Raw genomic sequence first — 27,384 nt, 5'->3', positions numbered from 1 at the left:
CGGCCAGAGACATTTGTGTCATTTCAGTGGTGCATTTATGTAACATTTAGTTACTGTAAATGTGTTGTTGTTAGTGAGTCAGCGGACATTAAGACTAAGATATCCTAGTAACAAGGCTACTTGTATAAACAACCCTTATGTTACTATGAGTTACACAACAAACAAGTAATGAGGAAGCTGGCAGAGGGAAGAAACGGCAGAGGAAAAACATCTGAACAGGATGATGACCTACTCAGCTTCCACAAAAAGGAAACGTCTAACATTCATTTTTGTCTTGGCCCAGTAACTCTTTCCTCGAACCCTTTCATTTCCTCAGGGACTCGGCGGACCTACCTCTCCTGGCTTGGACTTTCCCTTGATGTCAGCGAGCTCATCTCTGAGCTCGTCTCTCTCATTCCTAATGCAATCAAAGTATTCTTTCTGCCTCTCTAGGGCCTGGCCACACACGAGAGAGAAGAGAGAGCACAACGGGAGAAATCGTAGAGACTCTTGACAAACATGCAACACCACATGCTTTACAGCATTACATGTTCAACGCACACACATGCACTGTGCCAACGAGAGGGAAGGGGAAAGAAACCGTACACGGACAGACACGGACACGATGACATGCTAAAACATTCATGTTGAGAGGCAAAGAGGAGAGTTAGAGGACTGGTGGTTTGTAAAGGGGGGGGGGTTCCTGGTTGTTTCTCTCTCACTTGCTTTCATCGCTAAGAAAAGGACTTGCTGGTCTAACAAATAAACTACCGTATTTTCTGGACTATAAGCCGCACTTGCATATAAGCCGATTCCGCTCTATTTCTAAAAAGATAATAAAAAAAAGATATACAAGCTGCACCTGCATACAAGCTGCATCCGCTCCATTTAAAAAAAAAGATATGCAAGGCGCAGATATTTATGTTGTTAGATTAGATATTTACTAGTGATGCACCGAAATGAAAATTTGTGGCCGAAACCGAAACCGAAAATAATAATAAACACTTGGCCGAATACCGAACAATACCGAACATGGTTCTTCAGCAGTTTTTCATTTATTTTGCCAATTTTTTCACCATTGCATAAATCAAATACATTTGATTTAGGCATGCTTTTCAAAGAAAAAAATCTTTTACAAAATTACAAGGTAGAAAACATTTATTGAACATAAAAAAATGAAATTTTTTTAATTTCCCAGCATTATGTTGTTTTGGTTCCACCTCCTGGTGAATGTTAGGTAAAATTCTTATGGGGTTAGTTTTTGGTTGGCCAACGATTTATGTAGTGCACAACTGTTACGGGACGGAGCGGCGAGTCTATTTCCTTATTTTACAACGCCGTTATTAATTGTTCGTTTTTTTCCCCCACTTATTCCACCGAACGCCGAAAGTGTTTTTTTGCCATTTTCGGCCGAACAATTTCGGTTACCGAACAATCGGCGCATCACTAATATTTACTACATGTACAGAAGAATTTTGAACTGTAAATGATGTACATGTTTGTACCTAAATAGATCCTTTCCTAACAGTGTCTTTTAACACGGCAGCAACTTTGCTGATTAAAACGGGACAGAACCAAGAGAAAATAACCGGTATTTATTTATCTATTTATCTGTTTGAAATCTGCTTCTACCTACTTCTATCTGCTAAAGAAGAAGTAGCGTATTCTTCTTTGCATTTATTTTGTCTTAGTTTTGATTCTAATTCCCGTTAGAGCGCCCTGAGCCAAGGAAGAAAAATCCAAAGAATAGTTGCACCTTTGTATAAGCCGCATAGTTGAAAACCTAGAAAAAAAAGTAGCGGCTTATAGTCCAGAAAATACGGTAAGTCACAGGTGGAACATGCATGTCATGCTACAGTTTACAGATTAACTTCATAGTTTTCAAAAAGCCTCTATATCTATTTCTCAGGCTGATCACTCCAGGTTTGAACACAGTGCCCGTTAGCAGATGTTTAATCCTGCAAACTCTGATGTCGACATGCAAAAACCCAAACTGTGAATGTATCAGGATCCAGTTAGGTGCTATTGCTGATGCAGGGACAGCATGAGAAGCAAGGGGATTAAGATGAGCTCCCCTTGCCTCTCATGTCCCGTCAGAGCACTCATGTGGGACCTCCTACCGCCATCTTTTTGTCCTTCCAGTTTATTGTTTCTTGAAGATCAAACACCTCTCTGGTGAGGGCATCTAACTTAGTCTGCATTCGCTGGCTCTCCTGGAGGGGCATCGAGTAGTAACAAGATGAGACAAGAGGACAGGAACACAACATGAAATACTGAATGGAGCAAAGAAAAGAAAAAGGAAATACATAAATGGAGAAAAGTTACAAAGAAAAGGAAAGCGGTGAAACAGGATGAGAAGACAGATACAGCGTAAAAAGGAGCACATGATTGAGAGTTTGACAGGACAGCTGATAGGACGAAACAGCAGCAGACTGGGAGATAACAGGGAAAGACGGGCCAGCGCCAATGAATCCTTATCAAATTCCTGCAGGACCGAGTTCCTCCTGCAGCCTGCGCAGAGGCACGGACACCCGCAAAGGTGCTGACAGTATAAATGCCTGGTGAGGTCACAGGGGCATCAGCGGTTTGTGTTATCCGGAGAGTGAGAGCCGTACCTCTATGAGTTCATCTCTCTGGCGTATTCCTTCTTTTAGTTCTTCTTGTTTATGCTGCAGAACTGAGCATGTGTGTTTCTGTCTTTCTAGTTCCTGAAACCCCAGACAGAACATGTCAGCCACAAACCCCGTACAGATGAACATAATGCAGATTTAAAACCGTTCAACTGGTAGGCGTGTAACAATATATCGTAAATTTTGCGATACAAAAACGTCACGATACGTGTCGTGGAGGTGACAAACTGTATCGCGATATTGGGTTATTAATATTAATCTATAGTGTTGATTAGTAACACGCATCCGACCGTACTGTGGCGTATCACTCCGCCCAATTTAAAACAGACTAATCACTACAGATAAACTGACTAGTGTCATTATAGTCCCTGATTTACATCAGAATATTAAGAATATATTTATAAAATAATGATATAAATATAAATTATACTTTTAAGGTGAGCATGAATCAATCTTTTTTATGAAGTAAAATTGTATGTATTTATTTACTTTTATTTATTTAATTTTAGTTGTTAAATTTCTGGAAAAGAAAAAAGTCAAATCATACATGAGAGAAACTATTCAGTTTGTGGCAAAATATTTTTACTTGTATGAAACTGAAGATCATAATGCAAACCTGACATTTACTTTTAGTTCAGTTTGTGGAAAATGGTTGGCCTGGCTTTCTCTTTAAAACTTAAACAGTTATAAAGCATTACAAACTGTAACAATAGGGCAAATGCACAGCATTGTTTTGTATTTCGTGTCTTTCAAATGAAAGACCATTTTTCCAGTCTTATGTTCCTCATTCAAGGTTGTTAAAAAAATACTACTATAATATCGTATCGTTATCGTGACCTCAATATCGTGTATCGTACCGTATCGTGAGATTAGTGTATCGTTACACCCCTATCAACTGGTTCATGTCACTGCTCACCTTCGACTTGTCTTCCAGCTCCCGCTTCATCTCTGCCATCTGCTCCTCCATCTCTTCAATCACATCCTTGAGTGTGTCCACTTGATAGATGAGGTTCCCTTTGTCATTGTCCAACTGCGCGTTCGATACCATAGCTTTCTTATACTTTTCATCCACCTCTGCAAGTGACTCCTGGTAGGTTTGAGAACATGTTAATAAAGTAAGCGCTACGCAAGTAAGTGTAACTGACATTCAGCTCATCCACATGCAACATGTGGGCTATTTGTTATAATTTATTTCTGCAGCATATCGACCATAAATGGCCCAAAAACACTCCACATTGGTTAAAGGGGACATATTATGAGGGACGGTGAAGAAAGAATAAAAACTTTGCTGTCCTTGAAGACTTGAAAGACTACCCAAGTAAAACTGAACAAACCACGACTCTGTCACTATTTCTGGAGCCAAGTTCTGTCTGAAAATGTGTCATTCACTAAGTACCAGTTCAATTTACCTCTGGGGCTATTTTTATTATTTAGTTCAACAGCTGTGGTATGAACTAATCGTTGAAAATGAGAAGCTACAACATAGTTTATGGTTTAACATTTAGATTTAATGCATTTGTGATCCCCCTCCCTGGGTTTATAGATCCCAGATGTGACAATCGTTTCGACCAGAGTTGAATTCCTGCATTACCTGAAGTTTGGCCGTTACGTTACTTCTGCTTGGGTGCAATGTCCTACTCAGCCAGGGAACAATTAATGGATAAGCTAAAAGTCGGATACAGACAAAGGAAATCTGAATATTGGAGAATAAATGTGCCATTGAGGTTTTTTAGTGTGTGTTATTGTCTGCTCTCAGGCTATACTGCATGTTCCCTTGACGCTTTAAGTTTTATTGAGGCTGATTAGTGTCCAGCCCCGTGAGGAGAGGTGCACTCAATCCCGTAAAACCAGGAGCTATAAACAAAACTGTAAATTTGTTGCAAAATCAAGCTGTTGTACTTGATCCTTATGGTATTTTCACTAAAGCGTGTCACATTTGCCCCTTTTACAATAGCGGATACCCATCGCTTAAAACAGGGGTGTCAAACTCATTTTGCTTGGCGGGCCGGATTTGACCAATTTTTTTCTCTCGGGCCGCACGCTCAAAATAACAAAAACGGTGCAAATTTTTTTTTTCCAATCCTTTTTTTTTTTTACTATCGTTATGTAATCCAATATCAGTTTAGTTAATTTTAAAGGAAATATGCACTTTGTTTACACTTTAATTATGTAAAATATATTTCTTCAGAATCTTTTCTTGAAATTTCTCGTTTTTTTTCAAATTATGTAAGATACTTTTAATATCATTTTACAAAGATAAACAGAAACAAGTATGTTTTTTATATTTCGCTTTTTTATAGGAAATTTAATTAAAGCAAAATCTTTCTTATTACATCCGAGAGTGTTTCTTTGTGATTTAGAGATTTTTCCAGTACAATTAAGTGTATTTATTTTTAAAAATTGGCGCGGATATTTTACGCCAGTGTGCCGAAAAAGTCAGCACTTTTCTTTTAACTGTTTTACTTTGTCACTATCCTCGTATTCAAAACTGAAATTCTCAGAATAAATATCTTCTATCATCTTTTTTAGCAGTGATATTTTTCCTGCGAAAATATATAATAGTAGTCGGTTAATAAAAATAAACGACCGTCTACAAAGAAATAAAATCGGCAAATGCATTCTAGAAAACTAAAAAAATGTCGAAAACTGCTCTCTTTGTGGAATAACGATGGATTTGTAGAAGAAATATATTATTGGATATGCTGCGATTCATGGCAATTATTTATGCCTTCCTTTTTAGTAAATTAACATTTTGTTTTTTTGCGTATGAAACTTCTCGCGGGCTGCATGAAAACCTCTCTCGGGCTGCATGCGGCCCACGGGCCGCACATTTGACACCCCACTTGAATCTAGCGCTTGGCCTGTCCCTTTTACACTGACTGACGGGGGGGGGGTTTGTCAGGCTGGCCGTGAATAACTCGCCTCTGATGTTACACTTTCTCGTGAGTTAACAGAACTAACGCGGGGTGACGGGAGGGATTTGTCGATGACGAGACCAGGATGTCCGCGAGCTCCTCATCCTCTGAGCCGCAGGCGTCATAAATCACCACATTACACAACTGTGATGCAAGTGGTTACTAAATGTCAGACCGTGGCTTTACAAGACGGGAAACTCGGGTAACTGACAAATTACAGAGCCTCATAAGAAGTTATTTGTGTTCACTAAACAACAACAGGAGTGGCAGTGGGAGACTGCTGGTTTTATTTGTGCGGAGACGTCGCTAGAATATCCCGCTGTTATTCGACAAGGATCCGCCCCCCAGGAAATCGTCTCGACTTTGTTATAAAAGTGCATAATATGTCTCCTTTAAAACATAACATTTAGATTCAATTCTGTGTAACTTTAATGATATTCTTTCCTTTCAAATAAGCCATTTTAACATAAAAGTGAAGTGTTGTGAAGACACTGATCAGGAAGTATTGCATCACTTTCAAGACACTGGCGTGAGAAATGAGATTTGAAGAAGAGAACTATGTGTTCCAGGAAACAAGAAAACCAGCTACGGTCTACCAGCTGCATCAGACTCAGTGCACAAACCAGGAGACGAGGTGTTAGTAAACTACTCTTAGCAACAGGATATAAAGTGTCTTTTCTTGAGCACCAAACTGCTCAGACAGCCATCAAACACGGAAATCCTGCACTGACGAGGCCCAAACTGATGTAGGGCTGGGCGATGGGGCCAAAACACACACCACTTCTGTACTTTCACTGACAGTAGTTGCTACAGGGAAATTATTTCATTATTTACAATTATAATAGTGATTATAGCACTAGATAAGTATTTAGATTCATCCTTCTGTTAAGCAGTGTCAGAAATATTTGCTCATCTCCTCTTTCATACATCATATTTCAGAAATTAATTTTAATAAAAGCTTAATTTCCAGCCATTTACATGTTTTTCGTGTTTCTGTTACAATGTGACGACACATTGACCAGCACTCACTTCTGAGAAAATGCTACGTTATTTAATGAAACCATCTAAAATGAGTGGGAGCGATGGTTCAGGCGTGCAGCTCACAGCGAGGCTAACGCTCGTCTGCACACAGAAACTTGGAGGAGCAAGTCTAAGAGGTTGTGGGACTGTTCTGATCAATACACCAATCAATGCAAAGTAGCAACAATTTCCCCAACATGTTTCATGGCTAAAGCCAGACAGCTGGTGATAAGGAGAGTAAGTTTGTAGTAAACCTGGTGAGACTGTTCCTTCAGTGAGCAGAAATACAAGCACTGCCACTACTTTACAGGGGAAACAGCCATGTGTATCAATATCATCTAGTATTAATATACAGGACTGTCTCAGAAAATTAGAATAATGTGATAAAGTTCTTTATTTTCTGTAATGCATTTAAAAAAAAAAAAAATGTCATACATTCTGGATTCATTACAAATCAACTAAAATATTGCAAGCCTTTTATTATTTTAATATTGCTGATTATGGCTTACAGTTTAAGATTAAGATTCCCAGAATATTCTAATTTTTTGAGATAGGATATTTAAGTTTTCTTAAACTGTAAGTCATGATCAGCCATATTAAAATAATAAAAGGCTTGCAATATCTCAGTTGATTTGAAATGAATCCAGAATGTATGACATTTTTGCATTACAGAAAATAAAGGACTTTATCACAATATTCTAATTTTCTGAGACAGTCCTGTAGTTTGAGAAATATTATACATACTTATACTATAAAATTATTTGCATTTATAAACATAAACTAAAAGTCCAGAATATCACCCAGCCCTAAATGGAGGCATGTTCCTCATCTGTCAGCAGGTGGAGCTTGTTACTCAGTATGTGAAAACGTTTTCATTCCAGATCGAAACAGGAAGTGACAGAAGATCATGCAGAATCAATGCTTATAATACAATTCAGAGTTGGCATTTAAAAAAAAGAAAAAGAGAAGAGGACGACATTGCTGTGGAGTCATCAGCTACAGAAGAGGGGAAGGGGCAGAAGGGTGAGAATTGGGAGTAAGGAGGGGTTAATGATGCCATACTGCTCCCAAAAGACAAAACAAAGGCATGCTGTGAGCTCAAGCCCCTCTACCTTCAGCTCTTTAAGCCCTTGCATGTACCGCCCTTCTACATCCTGAATCTGGTCCTTTAGTTCATAGATATCCTGTAGAGCAGACGGAGGGGAATGGTTGGGATGAGCCGGGGCATCAGAGAGCATGAGGAATCGTAGAGGGAAAAAGCACCCGTGCAGCCATCTCACAGACAATCCAGCTGACATAATGCACAACTACCCAGGTATAAGGAACAGGTTTACGGGACTCATGTCACATCCAGTCCATCCATGCATACTTAAGAGAAAAATGGTTAAAGCAGAGTTCAAGAACTGCAGGGAGGGAAACAACAGAGGCGATGCTGTAGGACGTTCATTTGGAGGTGGAACATGTGCTGGATAAATGACTCCAACAAAAAAAACATACTGATTAGCATTTCAGTTCTATGACACATATGAAACTTATGAAAGGAGGACATATGATGGTACTTCATCATTTAAAGAGAAATGTGATGTTGAAACTCTCACCCGAAGCTCACTGAGACTGGTGTCAGGGTCATAGACGCTACCAGTGTCTGCGCTTCCTCTTCTTGAAGACGTTCCCCCCAGCGATGCCAGGGTGGCTGCTGAGAGGCCGGGAGTGGCACAGCGGGACGATGGCTGAGGACACAACAGCAGCCGAATAACCACAGTAAGAAAAGGCACAGAAACAAACAGAGCAGTACAATCTAACACAGCATCATCATGTGATACTGGACATCTGATCCTAGTCAAATCTTCCAGACAGAAGCCCGGCTGCCGCCTTATCCAACAAAGCAGTTTATAAACATGACAAACCAACTCTTCAGTCTAATGTAGTATCGAGTGAAAATATGTGTTGTTACTGTGTTAACATAAACACAAGACGATGACACTCACCCGACTGTAATCCGAGTACTGCTTGTCGCATTTTTCATCCAGCTGCAAGAAATAAATATTAGAAAATAAGGTACTGTTGGAATGTACATCGTCTGTAGTCATGCTTTGAAGCCGTTCTCCTCTGCAACCCCGGGAATAAGGTCATACATTGATATGAGGCGGTGATAAGTGCTGCATGTTCACAAACCGTACAAAAGTGACAAACAACTTACAGGCTGAGTGAATTATACCACTCTATTTTCCAAGTGCATGCTGCCGCACAGTGCAGCGCTGTGAACTCTCAACCCTTTTAGTCATCTTTGAAGTACATAAATCCATAAATTAAAAACCATACCGATGTCAGTCACACACACAGGCCGTAGGATGAGTTTAAAACCAAAAGTTATTTCCAAGCATGCACCTCTTTTTCAAGCCGTCCCCCGTTCGTTGTTTCACTGCATTCCCAAACACACAATTATGAGCTTGGTTCAGGAACTTACACCGTCCAAATCTGGAATGCTCAAATCATCAAGGTCAGAGACAATACTGCCCCTCCGGTTGGAGCGGCTGAAATAATCAGCAGCTGACTCGCTAATGTCCGAGAAGTCAGATGACTACTTACAACACACACACACACACACGGGTTAAGAAGACAGTGGCAGAGAAAAGAATAAGGGAAAGCCAAACAGTAAAATCAGATGAGAAAAGCACAGAAGGAAAACAATGACATTTATGATCAGAATCAGTAATCTCTCTTGTAGGTAAGTATGTTTAAACTGGTCTGCCAAAATAAAACAAGGAGTTTTTACTACAAGCTCATTAGGGGTAAAAGACCGAACAGCATCTGTGGAAATTGTGCGCAGTCAAGCCACTACAGCTCACCGCACTGTTCCTCCGGCTCCGGCTGTAGCGTTCCTGGGACACACTGCTGACTGTGTCATCATCTGAGGAGTGCTACACGCACAGATGAGAAGACAAACACGCACATGAGGATGACTCAGAGTAATGCAGAATGGCTGCATGCCACACACCAAACAAAGACCTTGTTGGTTGTTTTTAAAAAGAAGACTGACATACACTTTAACTAATTTCATGCAATTAGGAGTCTGATGAATGTACAGAACATAGATGCAGTTTTGTGAAAAGTGCATGTCCTCTTTTAGCTCTAAGGTTATATTTATCAGGAAATAAAGTCAGATATTCTCCCTCCTCTGTGGTAAAGTGGTCCTTATTCCTTCAAAATATGTAAACCAGTACTCTGATGAATGCAATACTTTAAACTGTTATTATTTAACAAAAACTAAGCCAAAAATCTGAAGCAGCATGAACAAAAGCCAAGTACACTTTTACAAGAAATAAATTAAAAGGATAGGAAACATCTATGTGCTGCTAATAAAATGCAATTGATCAACTGATCATCTGTAGGTACCGTTTTACATACATTTACACACCTTAGCATAATTTTTTTTGGAGGGCCATTAAGAAACTATGAGTGATAATACAAACACATATATTCTATCAATATAATGTATTCATGGTTGGGATGAAACCATTTAGTAATGTCAACTGTTTTATCTCTTTTTAAAAACACATAACAGAAACTGCACAAATGACACTGATCTAAAGTGCTGGCCTGATAACAAATGCAGGTTTAAATGACTACGAAAGGTAACCATCCTCACCTGCGATCTGTTTGTAATAAGTGCGTGTGCATAAAAAGTCAGTGAGATTCTGAACTCTTGACAGACCCCTGCAAGTTTCATCCAGTGCTTACAAAAAAATACCAATCTGCATGAGAGCGGAGTTGAACTTTAAACAGGAAATGGATATAAAACGACATCCAAAGAATTGAGAATGCCAATTATCAGTGTTCAACCTCTAATTAATAAGTGGAAAATGTAGGATTCTGTTGAATACTAGTCACAGCTGCCAGTAAAATTGTTCAAGATGCAAAATAAAAATAACACAAAAAAAAAAAACTTCAGCTGCCGCATGGGAAGAAAAAAAATAAAAAGTAGTGTGGCTGTTTCAAGATGCACAATCAGGAGGCACTTGAAGAAAAATGGGCTGTGTGGTCGAGTTACCAGAAGCCAGCCAGTGCTACGCCAATACCAGGAAGCAGCCTGCTTACTAACCCCAAAACAGCACAGATACAAGCCTCAAACGTCTGGAAGAAAGTTATTTGGAGTGATGAGACCTAAATTGAACTTTATGGCCAAAACCATAAACGCTACATTTGGATAAGACGCAACAAGGCTTTTGATGAAAATAACATAAGTCTTTCTGTGAAATAAAGAGATGAACTGCTGATGTTTTGGAGATGTGTGGGCTCCAAAGTCACTTGGTCAGTATTGATAGCCAGATGAATGTGGCATGTTTTCAGAAAATGCCGGAGGAAAATTTGCACTCATCCCTGTGGAAACTGCATGTGATGTTCCAACATGACAGTAAGTGTAAAAATCACAAGGCTGATCTGAGCTGTCATTGGCTACAACACAAAAAAGTGGAGGTTCTGTAGCAGCTTTCTCAGTCTCCTGACCTCAGTATCTTTGAGCCATTTTGGGGTCGTATCAAACGAGTAGCTCATGCAAGACTGAAGGCTTTTTGCCAAGAAGAAGGGGCAGCTTTACCATCCGACCAATTACAGTGTCTCAACCACAGCTACCACTAAAGACTTCAAGTTGTCACTGACGTTAAAAGAACTAGGTAACTTTTGTATCTGGGTCATTTGGCAGTTTCTGTTGTCATTATGATTTAAAGTTTTTATTTTTAGTCTGAAAAATGGCCAAAAAAGTAAAAATAAGAATCTAATTCTGCCAGGGTATGTCCGCTCACAAGCATAACTGTATGAATCCCTTTATAAAAAGGTAGAAGTATTAGGAGTTTGCTGGTCTGGAGGATTCATGTAAAGCATGAATTTAATGTAAAGCAAACTACATCAATGATTTTTGAGAAGCAACCGCTGCTGCCCATCAATCTAAGAAGGGTTATAAGGCAATCTCCAATCAATCTGGAGTCCGTCAACATGCGGACACAAAGATTATTCTCAAGTGAAACACATTCAAGACAGCTGTTAATCCTCCCTGGAGTGGTAGTGAGCAGGCTCAGCACCATCACTCCAAGGTCAGACTGTGCAATGCTCCAAAAAAAAGAAATAGCTACACCCGAGAGATAGATGACACAACTGGGGTACAATTCGAGAAAGACTAAAAAAAGTACATCTTATTTGAAATGGCTTCTAGAAGAAAGACTGTTTGCTCGAAAAGGAACAAAGCAGCACTTTCTGAAAGACAACACATTTCTACAACAATGAATTTTGAAGAGACCAAAGTGAAATGTCTGGCTATAACGCACAATAATGACATTGTGTAAAATGTCATGTGTTGTTTTTAATATGAATTGGTATTTACTTAATTTTAAAGACACATTCAACATACTGTATATTAATAAATTATTGATAATTCAAAAAAGGTTTCTCAGAATTATATAACATGCAAACAGATATGAGCCATCCGCTCCCCTTTTCATTAAATATTCATTATTATCCGTCAATAAAATTAACATTTTTCAAACATGTTTATTTATGTTCAAATTTAAAAATTATATACAAGATCTTCCTTCTTCTTTTCATAATTTCTTTTGTGTTAATTAATTCCGATATTCATTCTTATGCCACAAGGCACAAAGATGATTTTAATTTACCGTTTCTGTAGAACATGGAAACATCAATCTTTCATCACTTTCAGAGGCCCCACTTGTGGAATTCACTCAATAAATCTCTTAAATAATCACCATCCTTGCCAATATTCAAAAAACATTTAAAGAACTTTCTTATTGTTTCATCTTTGTAGTGTTTATTATTTGATCTGAGTTACATTTTCTTTTATGTTTTTTGTTTTTTTACTCCCCCTTGTGTAGCTTTTGTTTTGTTTTTTATTCATATATGGAAAGGATTCTATATAAGCCACCAGGCTTCTTCCTTTCCTTGCATGTTTTTTTAATGTTTTTTCATTTTTTGTTCAATTTGTCTTATATTGCTAAATAAATAAACGAAACTAAAAAAACTAAGACCTGGTTAGAACCCGGAGGATGTTTATGTTTTGTCCCCTTTATTGTTTTGTGTCAAAACAAAAACGCAAGGATAAAAAAAAAGAACAAATCTTAGCTTGTACAACACTTCAAGAAAATCTCACAATATTAATCATTTATTGAGTTTCCTCCAACAAACCATCGCTACTCGTGCACAAATCAGTTGTATACTGACAGTAAGAAGAAAGCAGATGCTCGTTAGCTGCTCGTGTGTGTGGTCATGCAAGGTGGCGGTGGTTTTAATGTCTCACCACAGGGCTGCTGCGAGTGGAGCTGGCTCCAGAGGAGTACCAGCTGTACTCAGACGGCTGTGAATGGAACCGTGTGGACACACAGCAGACCACAAGTACAACAACTTACTGTTTTCGGGTGTCAATAAAAAAAAAAGAAAGGACTTTTCACACATTTAGGCGACTTACAGCTCTTGAACTGTAGCCTGAGCCGTAAAGACCAGTGTCATCATAAATGGAGGCCTGAAGGCACATGAGACAATGCAAGACTCAGCAAGATGTGACGGGGAACATAAATCTTTGATGCAAGCGCTAAGCAGTTTAAATGGAAGGCCACACAATAAAAAGGAAAACACTGTCTATACTCATCTTAAGTAAGCTATAAAGTCCTGACTTATCAAACTCAAGCACAAATCTCTGAATCCAGCCAAGTGCTTAGGGTGCCTGGAAGCTAAATTTAACCTGACCCGGCCTCTCTGGGCATCCTATCCCTGTATGTGGCCAAAAGAGAGGGGGAAGGTCTACTTCTGAAGTGAAACTAGAGGCATGCAGGGCAGCGCTGGCTGCCGAGGGAACAGAAACTGACCATGCTGTAGCTGCGAGGCAGCGCTGTGCCAGTGGTGGAGGATGAGGAAGTGGTGCTCTGTTGAGGAAGGGAGCAAGGAAAAGTCACTTCAGAGGACAGAGGGATGCTGCAGCTAAATTGTAAGGTGGTGAAAAATTGATGAGCCGATATGAAAACAGGATGAAAGTTTTGCTGATCCTGTAACAAATACTGTATTCAGTTTTAAGTGTTGAGAGAGAAGGTGAGATAATAAGGTGAGACTGTCCCATTTCACTGTTGAATACTGGAACTATTGTTGATAGAGGCCCAATCCCAATACTCCCCCTACTTTCTTTCACTAGCCCTTGCTCATTATCACTACCCCTAAAAAAGAAGGGACAGATTTTAGGGCACTTGAAATCTTCCCAGGGGTCTGTCCCAATACTCCCACTACTCCTACTTTCAGCACCACCACTAAAATCAGGAAGCTGAGATCCAAAAGCTGTTTTAATTTCAGCTGTAGCGCTGTTAATATGCAACTTTATTAAGTTTTAATATTTTTTCAGGCGTAAAAGTTACCATTAAGATCCCCAACATGGACTCAGTTTATCCAAATAACGCCTGTTAAGAAATTTGACCCGATGTTTTCGGAGATGATAAGAGCCGCCGGCTCGGAGCAGCAGCAGCCGGAGTACAGACGTGATCGCCAGGTCAACCTGCGCCGTCGTCCCGGGGGAGAAACCTGCAGCTCTATTGAGAATTACCGCTGGCTGAAATAAATCATTTAGGAAGATAAATGTTGGTTTAATAGATGAAATCTAACAGTTGTAGCTACGCCTGTTAAGAAATTTGCTCCGAAAATTTCGAGATTTCTGCCTGCCGGCTCCGGAGCTGATTTATGGTTCCGCATTAAATCGATGCAGAGCCTACGGCGTAGGGTACGTAACCTACGCCGTAGGCTCTGCGTTGGTGTAATGCAGAACCATAAATCAGCCTTTATCCTGGCGTGATCTTCGGCAAACGAGTGATTATGTACATTCACTGAGTGAATATTATGAAAGTAAAATATATATTTCTCGCTAGAAATGTAATCAAAACGCATTTTTATGCAGAAACTAACTCAAAATATTGATTTTATTCACTAAAAAATAAGAAATGTCTGCCATGTTTTTTTTTTTGGATTCAGTCCGCAAATGACGACGAAAAGCATTCTGGGAAATTTTTCTGTCCCTACATCAACTAGTGAGCATCGGAAATCCCTCGATCCGTAGGGACAGATTCATAACCACTACACTACTTTTCTTCACTACCCCTAGGTGGAAAGAGGAATTGGGACACCACTAGACTCACGGGAACGCGCAAAATTTAGGGGTAGGGATGAAAACTAGGTGTAGTGAGTGTATTGGGACAGGGCCAAAGAGCGCAGCTTTAAGCCAAGCTTTGTCTTTCTAAACACAACTAAGCAACATTATGAACAACTAACATGCATCTCTCTGCAAAGGGATGATTTTATGACAACCCAACTAAATCTCTTAGTGTAACTATATATCAACTGCACTCGGCATAAATACACCATGCACAGGAAAGCAGCCGGCCGAGGTTTCTGTGGATTTCCCTCAGCTTAAAAAAGGTCCAGCTGAGAAAGCTGTGCAGAGCTAACGTGAGAACCAACCCGTGGCTGATAGGTGGAAGTGGAGGACAGAGGAGTTGGTTTGGTCTTCGCAAGGCTGGAGTAGGTCCTTTGATCATGGTAAAGTCCAGTCTAGAAGAGTTGTAGCATAGTATGACCTCAAACAAGCATCGGCACAAGTTATCCTCAACTGATAACACGACATGATCTATGTGCTACAAAGCAATGATTAGTCCACCTTGTAAAGGTAATCGGCATTAAACCACCACTGCAAGCTAATATTATCAATATGAAGAGCTTTCATGCTTGAAGTCACAGATGAGACATCAATACTACTGACCAGCAGGTCCTTCTTGGAGGAGCTAGATGAACCCTTTTTGTGGCTGTGCAGGTCATTGTACACAGAACTCTGTTCAGCACGCAAAATGTAAGATAAATTAATAGAAAATAAAATATATTAAGACAAAAGAACCAGAGGAAACAACATGAACCAGCAATAAATGGATGATCAATGCAAAAATTACATACAGTGGAGCGGGAACTCTTGAGCAGAGACCTATTGGAGAGGCTATCGGACTGAAGAGAAACCAGAAGATGTGCAGTTAAAATCAGAGAAACATGAAAAAAAATAATCAGTTGTATGCATATATTAACATGCATTGTAGTGAAAAACTTATTCAGAGTCCTATACTTTTCTAAGTTCATATAATTGTTTGATAGTGCATTTTTTGACTAAGTCAACTGGAAAAGATTGTGAGTGCACATCGTCACAAATCATGCATATCAAGCACAATGGTAGAAATGCTGCAGTGTAACTCAGGAGTGTAGCCAGACGTTTTAAACGTTTGAGGCTTAGCCCAGCGTGTAACACAGCACTGCTGGGGGCAGGGGACCATGCTCCACCAGAAGAAATAAAAAAATAATGACAACAACCTGGAATAATGACACCTGGTGAATTTTGTAGTTACTAATGACCAAATTCAGACCCATTTGTAAAGGCCATAGTCCTCGTCCGGGCAGCGCAGGTTCAAATCCCGGCATGTCGCTCTATACTGCAATGCCCCCCCCTCTCTGTCTACCAGTTTCCTGCCTACCTACTTTCTCAATAAAGGCCACTAATGCTACAAAAAACCTATAATAAAAATGTGACATTACGCTTTAAATTCACCATCTAGCTCTGCTGTGAATGACTTTGGGTGGTTGTTAAGAGGCTTATAAGAGGATTACAGGTTTTTGAATTTTAGAAGTGGTGACAAATCAGGTTCATGATGTTGAGTTTAATCCATTGTTTATTACAATAAAGACCAACAGGATCATAGGCTAGTCCACAGAAAAAAATGGCAAAAGTTGTATAAGGGTTGGCATCTTTATAGAAGATGCCTTATGCAAAACAACTCTAGGTATTTCTATAGTAAAGTATATTACACCGATGATATTCAGTTGACCCAACACTTCCACATCCTTGTCCCTACCCTGCAGTCTTATAGCAGCTTAGCAACTCCCATTCTTTGCTCCAATATTAGCCTATTATGAGTTTCCTATATTTATATTATAAATGTATATTCCCACTGTCAAAATAAATCCACTTAACATAGTATTTCTTACAGAAGAAGGGCCACCTGAATGATTCTTGTCTGGGGCCCTGCCTATTCATCAAGGCTTGATGACCGATCAATAAATAATCCACACAAAAAGTAAAGAAAAAACAATTGAGTGGCCACTACCATTACTCTGGACTGATTAGCAATGAAGAAACTAGTATTTCATCAAGTGACTCACACTTTTGGTGATTAAATCAGCTCCTATTGTCCACCTTTCTTATAGTTGGCATCTCCACAGACTGACACTAACGAGCCTCACACTTCACCTCAGCAGTCAGCACAGTTAACTGATTTTCAGCAGTAATAACAACTAGAACCAGACCGTCACCAAGTAAAAAACAGTTGGTCACACTAGCATACGTTTTGGAAATGGGACCTGAGTAGATAAACCGGATTTGAGCACATTGTGCACCTTGACATTTACATATTACACCTGATGGAAAAGGCTTTTATGTATTTTTTTTTCTTTTCAAAAATTGACAAGGCTAATGGTTGGAAAAGTATCTTGCCCACCAGACTGACAGAAGTCACAGACTTTTCAAAGCACTATTAAAGGTTAATGCAGGCTATAAGTGGGATGGTAAAACTCATAAATATTCATGCACAGCACACAGAACACATTTCATGTAGATGATAATTCAGTATTTCAAATACCATTCGTGGCTACTAGCATCAAAACATTCAGCTTCAGGCTCTGGCAAAAAGGCCTTACGATGCCTCTGGTGTGACGTGACAATCAACAATACCACTTTTGGTACAGTTTTGCAGTTCACCAGGACTGCAAATTTGTACAACAATATCTAACAAGAAAAGGAGATTTTTTTTTCAATATGTCTTTGTCTATAAGTGATGTCCAAACTCTCCATGTGTTCAACAGACTATCCTATGCTAAAGCCTATTCTGTGCTGAGGTAAAAAAAAAAAACAACAAAAATTAAATAACGGTATAACCTGGCAAAATTTTCTAATTTTAAAACAAAATTATTCCAAAATACCCTGATAAAACAAGCAAATTAATGACATAACTAAAAAAAAAAGAGAAAACTGCAGCGAAGTAATGCCGTCACACAAATGCACACACACACACACACAACGCACCAATGGATCCTTTTTACGAGAACTGGATCGACTCTTGTTAGATCCCAAGTCCCGGACAGCTGAGGATGTTGACTTCAAATTTAAAATAAAAAATAAAACAAAGAGAAAAAAATATAAGGCGCACCCTTCTCAAGGAAAATATGTGCAGCACTCGGCACAACCAGAAGACAGTATTTCACCCTTAACATATATTTTATGAGTTCTTTCCTTATACCAACAATGGCTTTCACACAGAGTGCCCCTTTGTACGCACCCTGTAGCTGTGGACTGACATGACGTCATCATCCAGCCTCTGTTTATGTGGAAACATGGAGACACAGCAGAAAAGCAGAAAGACAGAAATGTGGATGAAGAGATATTGAGGACAGTATTAAAGTGGAAGGAAGAGATCAATTAAAGGAAGACAAAGTGGAAATGTGTGAGGGAGATACAGACCCGATGATGACGGCTGCTGGACCTACTACTACTAGAAGCTCTGGCTTTTTCTGTTTCGGCCTGAAATCAGGAAAGAGGGTTAGCAAGAATAATACAGTGAGCGTAGAGAAGCCGTATAAAACTCAGTTACGATGCAGAACACCCATGCCAAACTAAACATCTGCATTTTAAGTCACCAAACAGATGTCAAACATTTGTAGCTTTTATCCTCACTAAGAACAGGATACATGCCAGTTTAGGGCTCCAGACCGTGGGGATTTATTTTCATTTGCAACATTTTTTAAGGAAGTGTGAATAAGTTGTACATCTAGGTTCATCACTGGAACTTGGAAATACACTGTTAGAATTGGGCTAAAAACTGTCCAATGCATTATTAAAACCTAGAAGGAAAGTGATGAACATCATCTAATCATTTAAGTCATAGATAACTTAAATATATCTAATTAATCAACAACAATCAGCAGTCAGTTCAGCAAGATTATGCCACTACAAATAAGGGTGAGCTTTCTTCCTGAATTTAATGAATAACAAGGTTTTTCCATTAACTGAATTTTTCCTTCGCTGTTAGCTGGGAATATTCCAAGATGGCAATACTGAAATCAATGACCAAACGGTGACTCTGGGAGCATAAATACAACTTTGACACATGGTTTGGCCACCCAGGAGTTCAAACCTTACGACTTTGCATACACTTACTAAAACAATGCCACAAAACTGCATGCCAATCAATTAAAGCTCAAATTTGTCCAAACAAAAGTACTAAACGGCAACTTAAGTACAGGCAGCGCATGGCCTTCCAACTTGTCTGAAAGTTCATGCAGACGTTAGGCATGTGAGTGAGAAAGAAGGAAAGAAGAGTTTATATAAATCGACCATAACACCAGGTGTAAACGGTGGTGTGTGGGCTATAATCTCCTTGAATAAGTAAACAAATAATCGCTATCACTTTGCTTGGCCTCTTGAACTCTTGGTTCGTTTTTCAGAGGAAAAGATCATGCTGACCCTCCTGTGACACCACCTACCTAAATCCTAATGAGGATACTAAACGGAGTAATCAAGTAGAAAGTAATAAGCGAGGAAGGTGAAGTCCTCCCAACACAATACAAGGTGCATTCCTTTCAGCATGAAGTTTTAATACAGATTGTAAAGTGAAGAAATTAAGAAATGAATTTAATAAACAAATCAAAGCGTGGCCGAACATTGGTTACAAACATTTTTTTTTGCGTGACTTGACAAACTTATGAAGTACAACAGCTTGACACATCAACTTTGAGGGCATACATGCACTGATGGACTACAGCATGTTGGCCAGCAGCCTTTACAAGGCAGGAATAGATAATACAGAAATTACAACATCTATTGCCCCTAGCCGAAGTGTGAAAAAATTAATATCTGAAATGATCTGATGTGAAACTGATATGTAAACCTGAAATCTTTAGCCTAAGTGTATGTTTACATTTTCACATTTACCTGCACCACTGTTAACTGTTTCAATGATGGACAGCTTAGCCTTCAGAAATAGCAGTGTTATTCATCTTACAAGGATTTCCTTCTTTTAGCATCCATGTCTAAGAAAAACAAGTTTAACTTAATTATTTATTTCTCTCAAAGCCGTAAGTCACACTTGGATATTGTTTTTCCTTGAACAAAAACAAGTTTAATCATTTCTGTGAACTGCTGATGAATAAATCATTCACTTATCACTAATTAAATCAAGATATTAAAAACAGATCTGGAGTGTTAATGTTTAATTGATTTAAGACGTGCAACTTCAAAAGTGTTCAGTTTGGTACACTGGTTCCACTAGGCGAAAAACTTAGTCTGGAGCCCTGCATAGAAACGTAATATATAAATTCTCCCATTTAGTAGCACTGAGTGAAAAGTGGTTTTCTTCTTGTGTCAATACACCAGCACACACACAGATTAATGTCAAGCATCAAATGACTGAAGTTTAGAGGACTATAGTTAAATGTTCAACTCATAGCCTTGCTTTTAGAGTCAACCACTCCGCAAAAAGCTAAAAACCAAAGGCCGCTCTACATATACACACAGTCACAGATTACAGCGTCTCCAAAACAAATACACTGCAGAGGCATACTTTTACGGTGAGGTACAAAGTAGTCTGTGAGTCAAGTGGAGCTAAATGGTCAGGGTTGACTAGGACTCAATCCCACACGACAGGCTGTGTTAGTGGAAAAGAAAAGCAATAACACTCCTTTGCTGGCCTACCATCCACTGGTGGATCTGACCCCATTTTTTGTTGCTACTGCTGGATGAGTGGTAAGAAAGCTGGATAGAGGGAGGAAATGTCAGGAAAAGCATACAATACTATTTCACTCAAAAGGGCTGAAATACAAAAAGTGGGCAACATTAACTAACAATAGAACGTCTTGGTCTGAATGTGAACATGCAGCACTTGCATTTCTACATTTGTGGGGTATAATTGTGTATGACATTCAACATTAAAAAACAAAACAAAAAAACAAACCCAAACATTCATGGTACCAAGGCGAGGAGCTCCTTAGTATCTCACAGTTAATGTGGGAGTTTCTTTGGAAAGGAAAATTAATAAATAAAAGGAGAGAGATGTGGTGGGAGGAAAGCGCTCTGATAACGGGGTTTGATATGTTGAATAAGGCCCCATCCACACAAAGACAAGCTCCGGCCTGAACGCAGAAGTATTTTATAAAAAACAGCGTATCATCCATACAACGCAGCGTTTTTGGGGGGTTTGACAATCATTTTTGAAACCAGATTCCAGATTTGAAGACAGCGTTTACGTGGCTGTGTTGTTACTACTGCTCCGCAACTTTTATGAGACGCTTGCATCATACACTCCACTCATTCAAGTGCAAATTCTCAAAGGTTTGCCGCCTAATTTCGCTTATTTCCATTACTAACAGGACTGGCATGTATTCTACAGCGTTTTCAGACCTATTGAGTACATTCATGTGGATGCACACACTTACTGACACATCTCCGCCTTTAGGCAGAATGTTTTTGAAACCCTAAGTGTTTTGTCTTTGTGTGGATATAGCCTAAGGCTCCCAGTACATCTTTGCAGATCAGGTCCATTTTGCATGAAATACCTCCTTCTGCTGCCGTTCAAGTTCCTTCATTCGAATATCCCTGGCTTCTGCTCGAGCCGCCCTCTTCGCTGCCAGCCTCGCCTCAGCCTGTGAAACAAAACAAGGACACACCTTTCAGGCATGAATGGAAACTTGGAAGTCACACCCAATGAGTGCAAGGAAGGAATATGACATGGGACAGCATAAGTCAAACAAACAACTGAACTTTATAATTTAGGTGAGCGTATTTACGTATTTAAAGATATAAGTTTCCTGTAAAGGAAAAACAGACACTCGGAAATTTTTTTTTTTTTCCTTTTCAAAAAATTGTTTACACGTAAGTGAGAAAATATATTCACCAGGGCAATGTAACCTGGCAGTAGGTATCTTTTATTTTTTGTGATTAAAAAGTAAATTAATGCCTTTTTTGGGTATGTGTATATGCCAAAATATTAACATTGCACAGGTAAAACATAAGATAAATACTCTACTCTTTAAATATTCCAAAACATCTTGGGGGAACAGTTTCATCTGTCACTTATAGCCATGTGATCCAAGAGTTTAGTTGCCTCGTCCCAGACAACATGTGTGAACCATCAACTTCAGGGGGGGCTGATTTAAATACCTCATGGGGGAGATGCCAACAGCATACAAACAAAATTGGTTTCTGCTCTACTTGTAAACACAGAAGTAATTCCAGAAAATCTAAATAGCTGACCCTAAAACACTACCATATTCTTGTTAAAAGGAAACAGTGTACAAAAAAAAAAAAGTCTCCTCAAGGAAAGGAAGTGACAAGCATTATAAAATGTGCCCCAACTGAGTCAAACTTTAAGCAGGAGCTAATTTTAATAGAATACCTGAGCAAAATGAATTAATAGAAGCACCCCATACACAGCCGGATGGGGGGGTAACGACTGTAGTTTATCCTTCCATTAAATATTTATTACCAATCATATACCATACATACTCTGAAGCCCGGTACTTCCAGTCTAAAAGTACTAAGGGGTGTGTGTACAGTATCTCCCTGCAAACACACACACACTGTCAGCGATCCAGCAATTCCTTATCAGCACTGTACAGGAGGCCTGTGAGTGGAGCTATTTCTGTTTCGATTATTGCCTAGCGTGAACAAACAGAACATAAACATTTTGCTTTATACTGACAAGATTGCCGAAGGATGAAAACCAGTGATAGTCTGAGTCATTCTTGAACTATTGGGCAAAAGTCTGGACATACTTTGATGGGTCGATACCTGCTCAAATAAAGCAGATCCAACTCTGTACTCTACTTTATATCGTCCAACAAAGCACCGCAGTGTTGCCGTGCTGGCCTCTGTTAAGGGCCTAATCCTGCAAGTATGTCAGCACACTAGAGTAAAAATTAGAGAGTGAATGTGAAAAATTATTAGGTCACACAGGGTTGCTAAAAAAAGCTCATCCTTGAGGGGAACAAATCAACACTCTTTTTATCTGTCTTCCTCCTCACTACCGTGCATGTAGATTGGTGTCAAAACATTTAAGAAATACGGGGGCACATTACCATCTTTAGTTTCTTTTCTTTTTGAGGACAGGATTCTTTGTTTTCAGGCTCAGATGTTGTACTGCTCTCTCAAAACTATTCAAACTCAGAAAAATATTTGCTTGTGTTTAGATCCGCTCTGCTTCCGCTCCAAACTGAGTTTCTGCTCTTAGGTTCATCATTGCTTGAACAAATATCCTGCTCTCCAATCTGAGCTCTTTTCCTTTACTTGATTGTCATCCGTGCACACACAAAACTTCTGGTCTTGGACCTTTCACTGTTCGCTCTTGGATCTTTATGATGATACAACCCTGCCAAAGAAACCCAGCCAAAAGAATAGCAGAAATGTTCCTACACATGTGCTTATTTCACTTTCTAGCTTCCTCTCCAGATGCTCACTTGTCACCAGCTTTCATAATTCATTTGGCCACATAAATAGACCACAAGGAAAAAAGAAAACTATTTATATCAAAAAGAAAAAATATCAATTCATGTCTTAAAATAAATTTATGATAGCAAGTTCAAAATCATCTCAAACCACATTAAACCGCATATTCAAATAACTTATTCATACTCCACGCTCAACAAATCTGAGCAATTATGAGCAACTAAACATTAGTTACATCAATTTCCAGTTTCTTCTGTAACATTAGATTGACAAATATTTGTGAAACGCTTGATCTCACCAGTTAGGGTTTATACTGTGTAATTCGTTATTATTTCTGCAGTTCATAAACCTATTCAACGATAAACCAATCAGAGAACAGGACATAGTAGAACGCTTACCTCCTCCGTTTTTTATTTTTGGATTTGTGGAAGACGAATGATTTAAAATGTGAGTGTATTTTTCTGTATTAGTTACAACTGAACAATATTCTGAGTTATTGTGAATGACTTGCGTAAAGTTCGAATGAACTGACTCTAAACTGAACTGCACTGAAACAAATTAACCATAAAGTGCCTGGAGGACATGTTGTAAAGTAAAACAAATGCACCTCCGAGGAAGCCACCTGCATCCTCAGCATATCTGGCATCTGTAGGCTGACAGGGCCGTATTTCAAAGACCTGCAAGCTGACTTAAAAAAATCTGAGTCAAAGTTGTCTGAGCATGCAGAGGAAAAGAGCTCAAGGTAGTTTACACGTTATTCATAAAAGCACTGAATCTTACCGCTATCATACTCTGAAAAGCACTCTTGAAGAGGACAGTAACATACACCATAAAGAAACAGCCTCTCAATTAGGCAGGCATTAAATGCCACAGTTGTTGTCTAAATTAACACAAATTGATTTAATTAGTAAGATGATCACAGGTTAAAAAATGTGATTGGTTATAGTTGGGTTTGGGTGATATCTGCAGACAGAAAACAGAATTGATGAAGTGAAAAGTATAATTATACTGTATAAGCAATAAGAGACAATTCAAAGTAGACTGATTTCCTAGTGTTTACATTTCTAAAGGTTTCAAAATGTAGATATTAATTAGATAAAATATGGAACTTTGACGCTTTAATGACTTGATAAACTATCAATCTTCAATATTCTGATCTTGATGCAAAAAAAATACATTTTATTTTTAATAGGAATGTGCCAACCTCAAGAAGATTAATCCTGCTATCTAAGGGGTAGATACAGATTTGATCTCACATAGAGATAAGCAGAGAATCAGACTCAAAATGTCCAGTATCAAAGGATTTGACTTAAAAATAGATAAATAAAAACATAATAAAAGCCAAACTCATCATACAGGTTATTTGGTGGCAGCTGGAGTAATAAGTACTCCAAACATAGCTACACAAACACAGTACCTGCTTTATGCAATGCTTGTTTTTCTGCCAGGTATAATCATTAACAATGCAAATAACTTCAAAACAAGTCTTATTAAAAAAAAAACAGGCATGTGCAGTCTTTACATAACTTAGGGGTGAACCTAATGATTAGATTTTGTCACATTCAATCTTTGACTAAAATGAAACCTGACATAACGTACAAATTGAAAAAAGGGGAGGAAAAGTACAAATTGCAAAAGGAAAGAATGAGAAGGCAAGGGAGATGTGTCACTGGCTGTGTACTCTGCACCTGTTGAGCTGTCTGACCTGCTCTGCACCGCGGCACAGCTGAGCTCTCTGTCTCTGACCTATCTATAGCCTGGTCTGACTGTGCTCGACTCTGAGGCCACGTCACAGGCCCGAGAATGTAACCTGAGCAGTACAACTTCAACCTGAAACACACCCCTAAAACTCCGGGCAAAACCGTTTAGCAAGCAGCCAACAGCATGCAAAATGCCAAGATTCAACCATGACAGCTCTGTTCAAAAAATATATTTTATTTCACAAAAAAAAAAAAATATTCAAACAATTACTGTTTTACGACTCCAGGAAATTGGGACAAAGTTAAGATGTTGTCAAATAGTGATCAGGAAAACAATCAATAATGCAAATTATGAATGAAATTCCACTTTTAAAAACTGAAAAATAAACCTACATATAATGTTATTATCTGGAGTGAATTAGTTGTGCAATCTTAATTATCATTTTAAATGCTCCTGCAATCTCAATTTTGAATTCAATATGATCAAAGAAATACACTAACTCTAATATAAATATAATATACTCTAAATATTTGTAAATATTTTGTAAATATTATCCGTTTTTTTTTGGTGTTTACTATTTTTTTTTTCTTCTCTCTCTTGTACATACTCTTTTACTACTTTTTTATATTGCTCTTTTTTATTATTTAACTATTTATTGGTTATTTCTATTTTAAATCTTTTGTATAAATCGTGTGTGTGTGTTTTGGCTGCTGCACGACTGAATTTCTCCTCTGGGAGATCAATAAAGTCTTCTATTCTATTCTATTCTATTTTGTATCTATTTTGGCTCTGGAAATATGTGACAAATAAGTGGACACTCTGAAGGACAACTTCATAGGTTCATACTTAATTTTCTGCATTGACAGTGCAGGGTGTTGGCTTCTTCCTTAGGTAAATCTAGATTTCCATTCAAAAGATAAAGTCAAGTTTATTGGCGGGAAACCAGACACATAGCATTAGATAATATTATGTAAATGATTGACCAAATCTCTTTATCATTAAAAATGATATCACACAACTCCATGGAAGTGTTATTTTCAATGTGTTTTTAAGAGAATTTTTTGATGAATAACAATGAAAAGCTCTCTCTATCTGATAAAGGAACAGAATCACCCTGGTGATAGTACAAGTTTACCATCCTGCAGCCAGTGCCTTTACTGAAAGACTATCCTATGAGCTTTACAACCTGATAAGTCTCTTTACGACGTCGGAAAAGGGAAAGTGACACTGTGATAACGGCAGTATCCCACTGATGTCACAAATTAAAATCTTATAGACTACGAGTAGGAATCATAGCTTGTACTTAAAGACACTCATTTTGTTCACTGAGAAAAATGAATGATGACTATGAAGTCCCTTTGATCCTAATATGGTTGGCAGAAGGCATAAAATGATCATTTTATTATTACAGTTGGCCACTATTTGATTGGAAACTTTCTGGCATTCAACAGACTGATATTACAGCGATACAAGGGGCAGGCTCAAACTCAGAGTCATTCTCAGCAGAAATGCATGCCAAGGGCAGTCTGTAAGTTCTCTTAATAGTGAGGTAGTAGCTACAGTATGAAGATTTGTTTGGGAAGGAAGTGATATGCAAGTTACACTGACCCCCTGAACTCACTAAACAGTTGATCTAATCTTTGCTTTGCTCCACAAAGAGATTCAGATTTAGGACCTGACTGGGAGGGTCAGATGACTCATGTTTCTATGATCAGCCTGCATGACTATAAAGAGAGCAAATGGAGCCTTGTGCCTGCTGCTTAAGAATGACAAACTGCAGAGCTTCCAAAACGCATGTTCCTACAAAAGAACCCAGACAAGTATTTATGACTAACTGCTTAATCTAACACAGCCACTTTTAAAAAGGCAAGAAATCCAATGACTTGATCTGAAACCTGTGCCCATTTTGTACAGCTATATTTATATGCCAGAAATCCTCAGATCTTTCCTTTCGTGTTTTTTTGAAACCCTATTCTGAAAAAAAAAAAAAAAAAATGCTAAGGAATGGAAGGGCTGCTGTAGAGCAAAATACAATAATCCCAGGGCATGTTGTTACAAGCCAGGCAGGCTCTCTTCTCTGCCTGGGTTTTTTTCCTAAACAAAAACACTTCAACTTAAGTCAGCTTCTCTGTAGTTAAACTGTGTTCCCTCATTTTAACTGAAACAGATTTTATTTAGCAAAATCTAAACATAAACATACCTATTTACTAGTTCAGCTTTAACCTGCACACTTCAGCACTGATTTGTTCTTGAGATTTAGAGCAAATCCCAAACAGCCATCTTACAGCCATGACCCAATATTGAATGGAAAACTTTGTAGGCTAGTCTAAAACCGAAAAAATCAAATCTTAAACATAATTCTGCAAATTTCAAACTCATTTATTTAAAAAAAAAAAAACAGTCAGGTTTTCCAAAGGTAAGAGAAAAACATTGTGGAAAATAATAGAGATCTTTGCATCTGTTTGTTGCTTTGTTTCTGTTTAATCTCAGCTTCCAGTTTGTTGTTAAAATGTTTTGAGTAAATTCTTAGATGGGTTTAAGTGGCTAAATCAATCTTCTGGCCATAGTT

General features: G+C 38.6%; 1 protein-coding gene across 11 annotated transcripts in view; it reads right to left on the bottom strand.

Annotated features, from left to right (window-relative positions):
* lrrfip2 (leucine rich repeat (in FLII) interacting protein 2) overlaps window positions 1-27,384 on the bottom strand; it is a 34,060-nt gene that overhangs the window by 4,419 nt on the left and 2,257 nt on the right. For 2 of the 11 annotated variants that reach the window (XM_061745562.1, XM_061745556.1), the window contains exons 3-22: window positions 21,227-21,313; window positions 20,367-20,426; window positions 18,138-18,197; window positions 17,956-17,994; window positions 17,703-17,774; window positions 15,533-15,580; window positions 15,345-15,413; window positions 15,047-15,136; window positions 13,417-13,473; window positions 13,020-13,073; window positions 12,852-12,908; window positions 9,394-9,465; window positions 9,012-9,125; window positions 8,533-8,574; window positions 8,143-8,274; window positions 7,657-7,728; window positions 3,526-3,696; window positions 2,595-2,687; window positions 2,100-2,192; window positions 334-435 (exon numbers count right to left, since the gene is read on the bottom strand). In XM_061745562.1, coding sequence (XP_061601546.1) covers window positions 334-435; window positions 2,100-2,192; window positions 2,595-2,687; window positions 3,526-3,696; window positions 7,657-7,728; window positions 8,143-8,274; window positions 8,533-8,574; window positions 9,012-9,125; window positions 9,394-9,465; window positions 12,852-12,908; window positions 13,020-13,073; window positions 13,417-13,473; window positions 15,047-15,136; window positions 15,345-15,413; window positions 15,533-15,580; window positions 17,703-17,774; window positions 17,956-17,994; window positions 18,138-18,197; window positions 20,367-20,426; window positions 21,227-21,313 — 1,584 coding nt within the window. The remainder of the gene's footprint in view (window positions 1-333; window positions 436-2,099; window positions 2,193-2,594; window positions 2,688-3,525; window positions 3,697-7,656; window positions 7,729-8,142; window positions 8,275-8,532; window positions 8,575-9,011; window positions 9,126-9,393; window positions 9,466-12,851; window positions 12,909-13,019; window positions 13,074-13,416; window positions 13,474-15,046; window positions 15,137-15,344; window positions 15,414-15,532; window positions 15,581-17,702; window positions 17,775-17,955; window positions 17,995-18,137; window positions 18,198-20,366; window positions 20,427-21,226; window positions 21,314-27,384) is intronic. The other 9 variants (XM_061745558.1, XM_061745559.1, XM_061745557.1 and 6 more) reach the window with 9 other exon arrangements.

This window comes from Cololabis saira, chromosome 17 (genome assembly GCF_033807715.1).
Source record: "Cololabis saira isolate AMF1-May2022 chromosome 17, fColSai1.1, whole genome shotgun sequence".
Taxonomy (NCBI): domain Eukaryota; kingdom Metazoa; phylum Chordata; class Actinopteri; order Beloniformes; family Belonidae; genus Cololabis; species Cololabis saira.
Note: the sequence above shows the minus strand (reverse complement) of the source record. Positions and strands in the feature narration are given on the sequence as shown.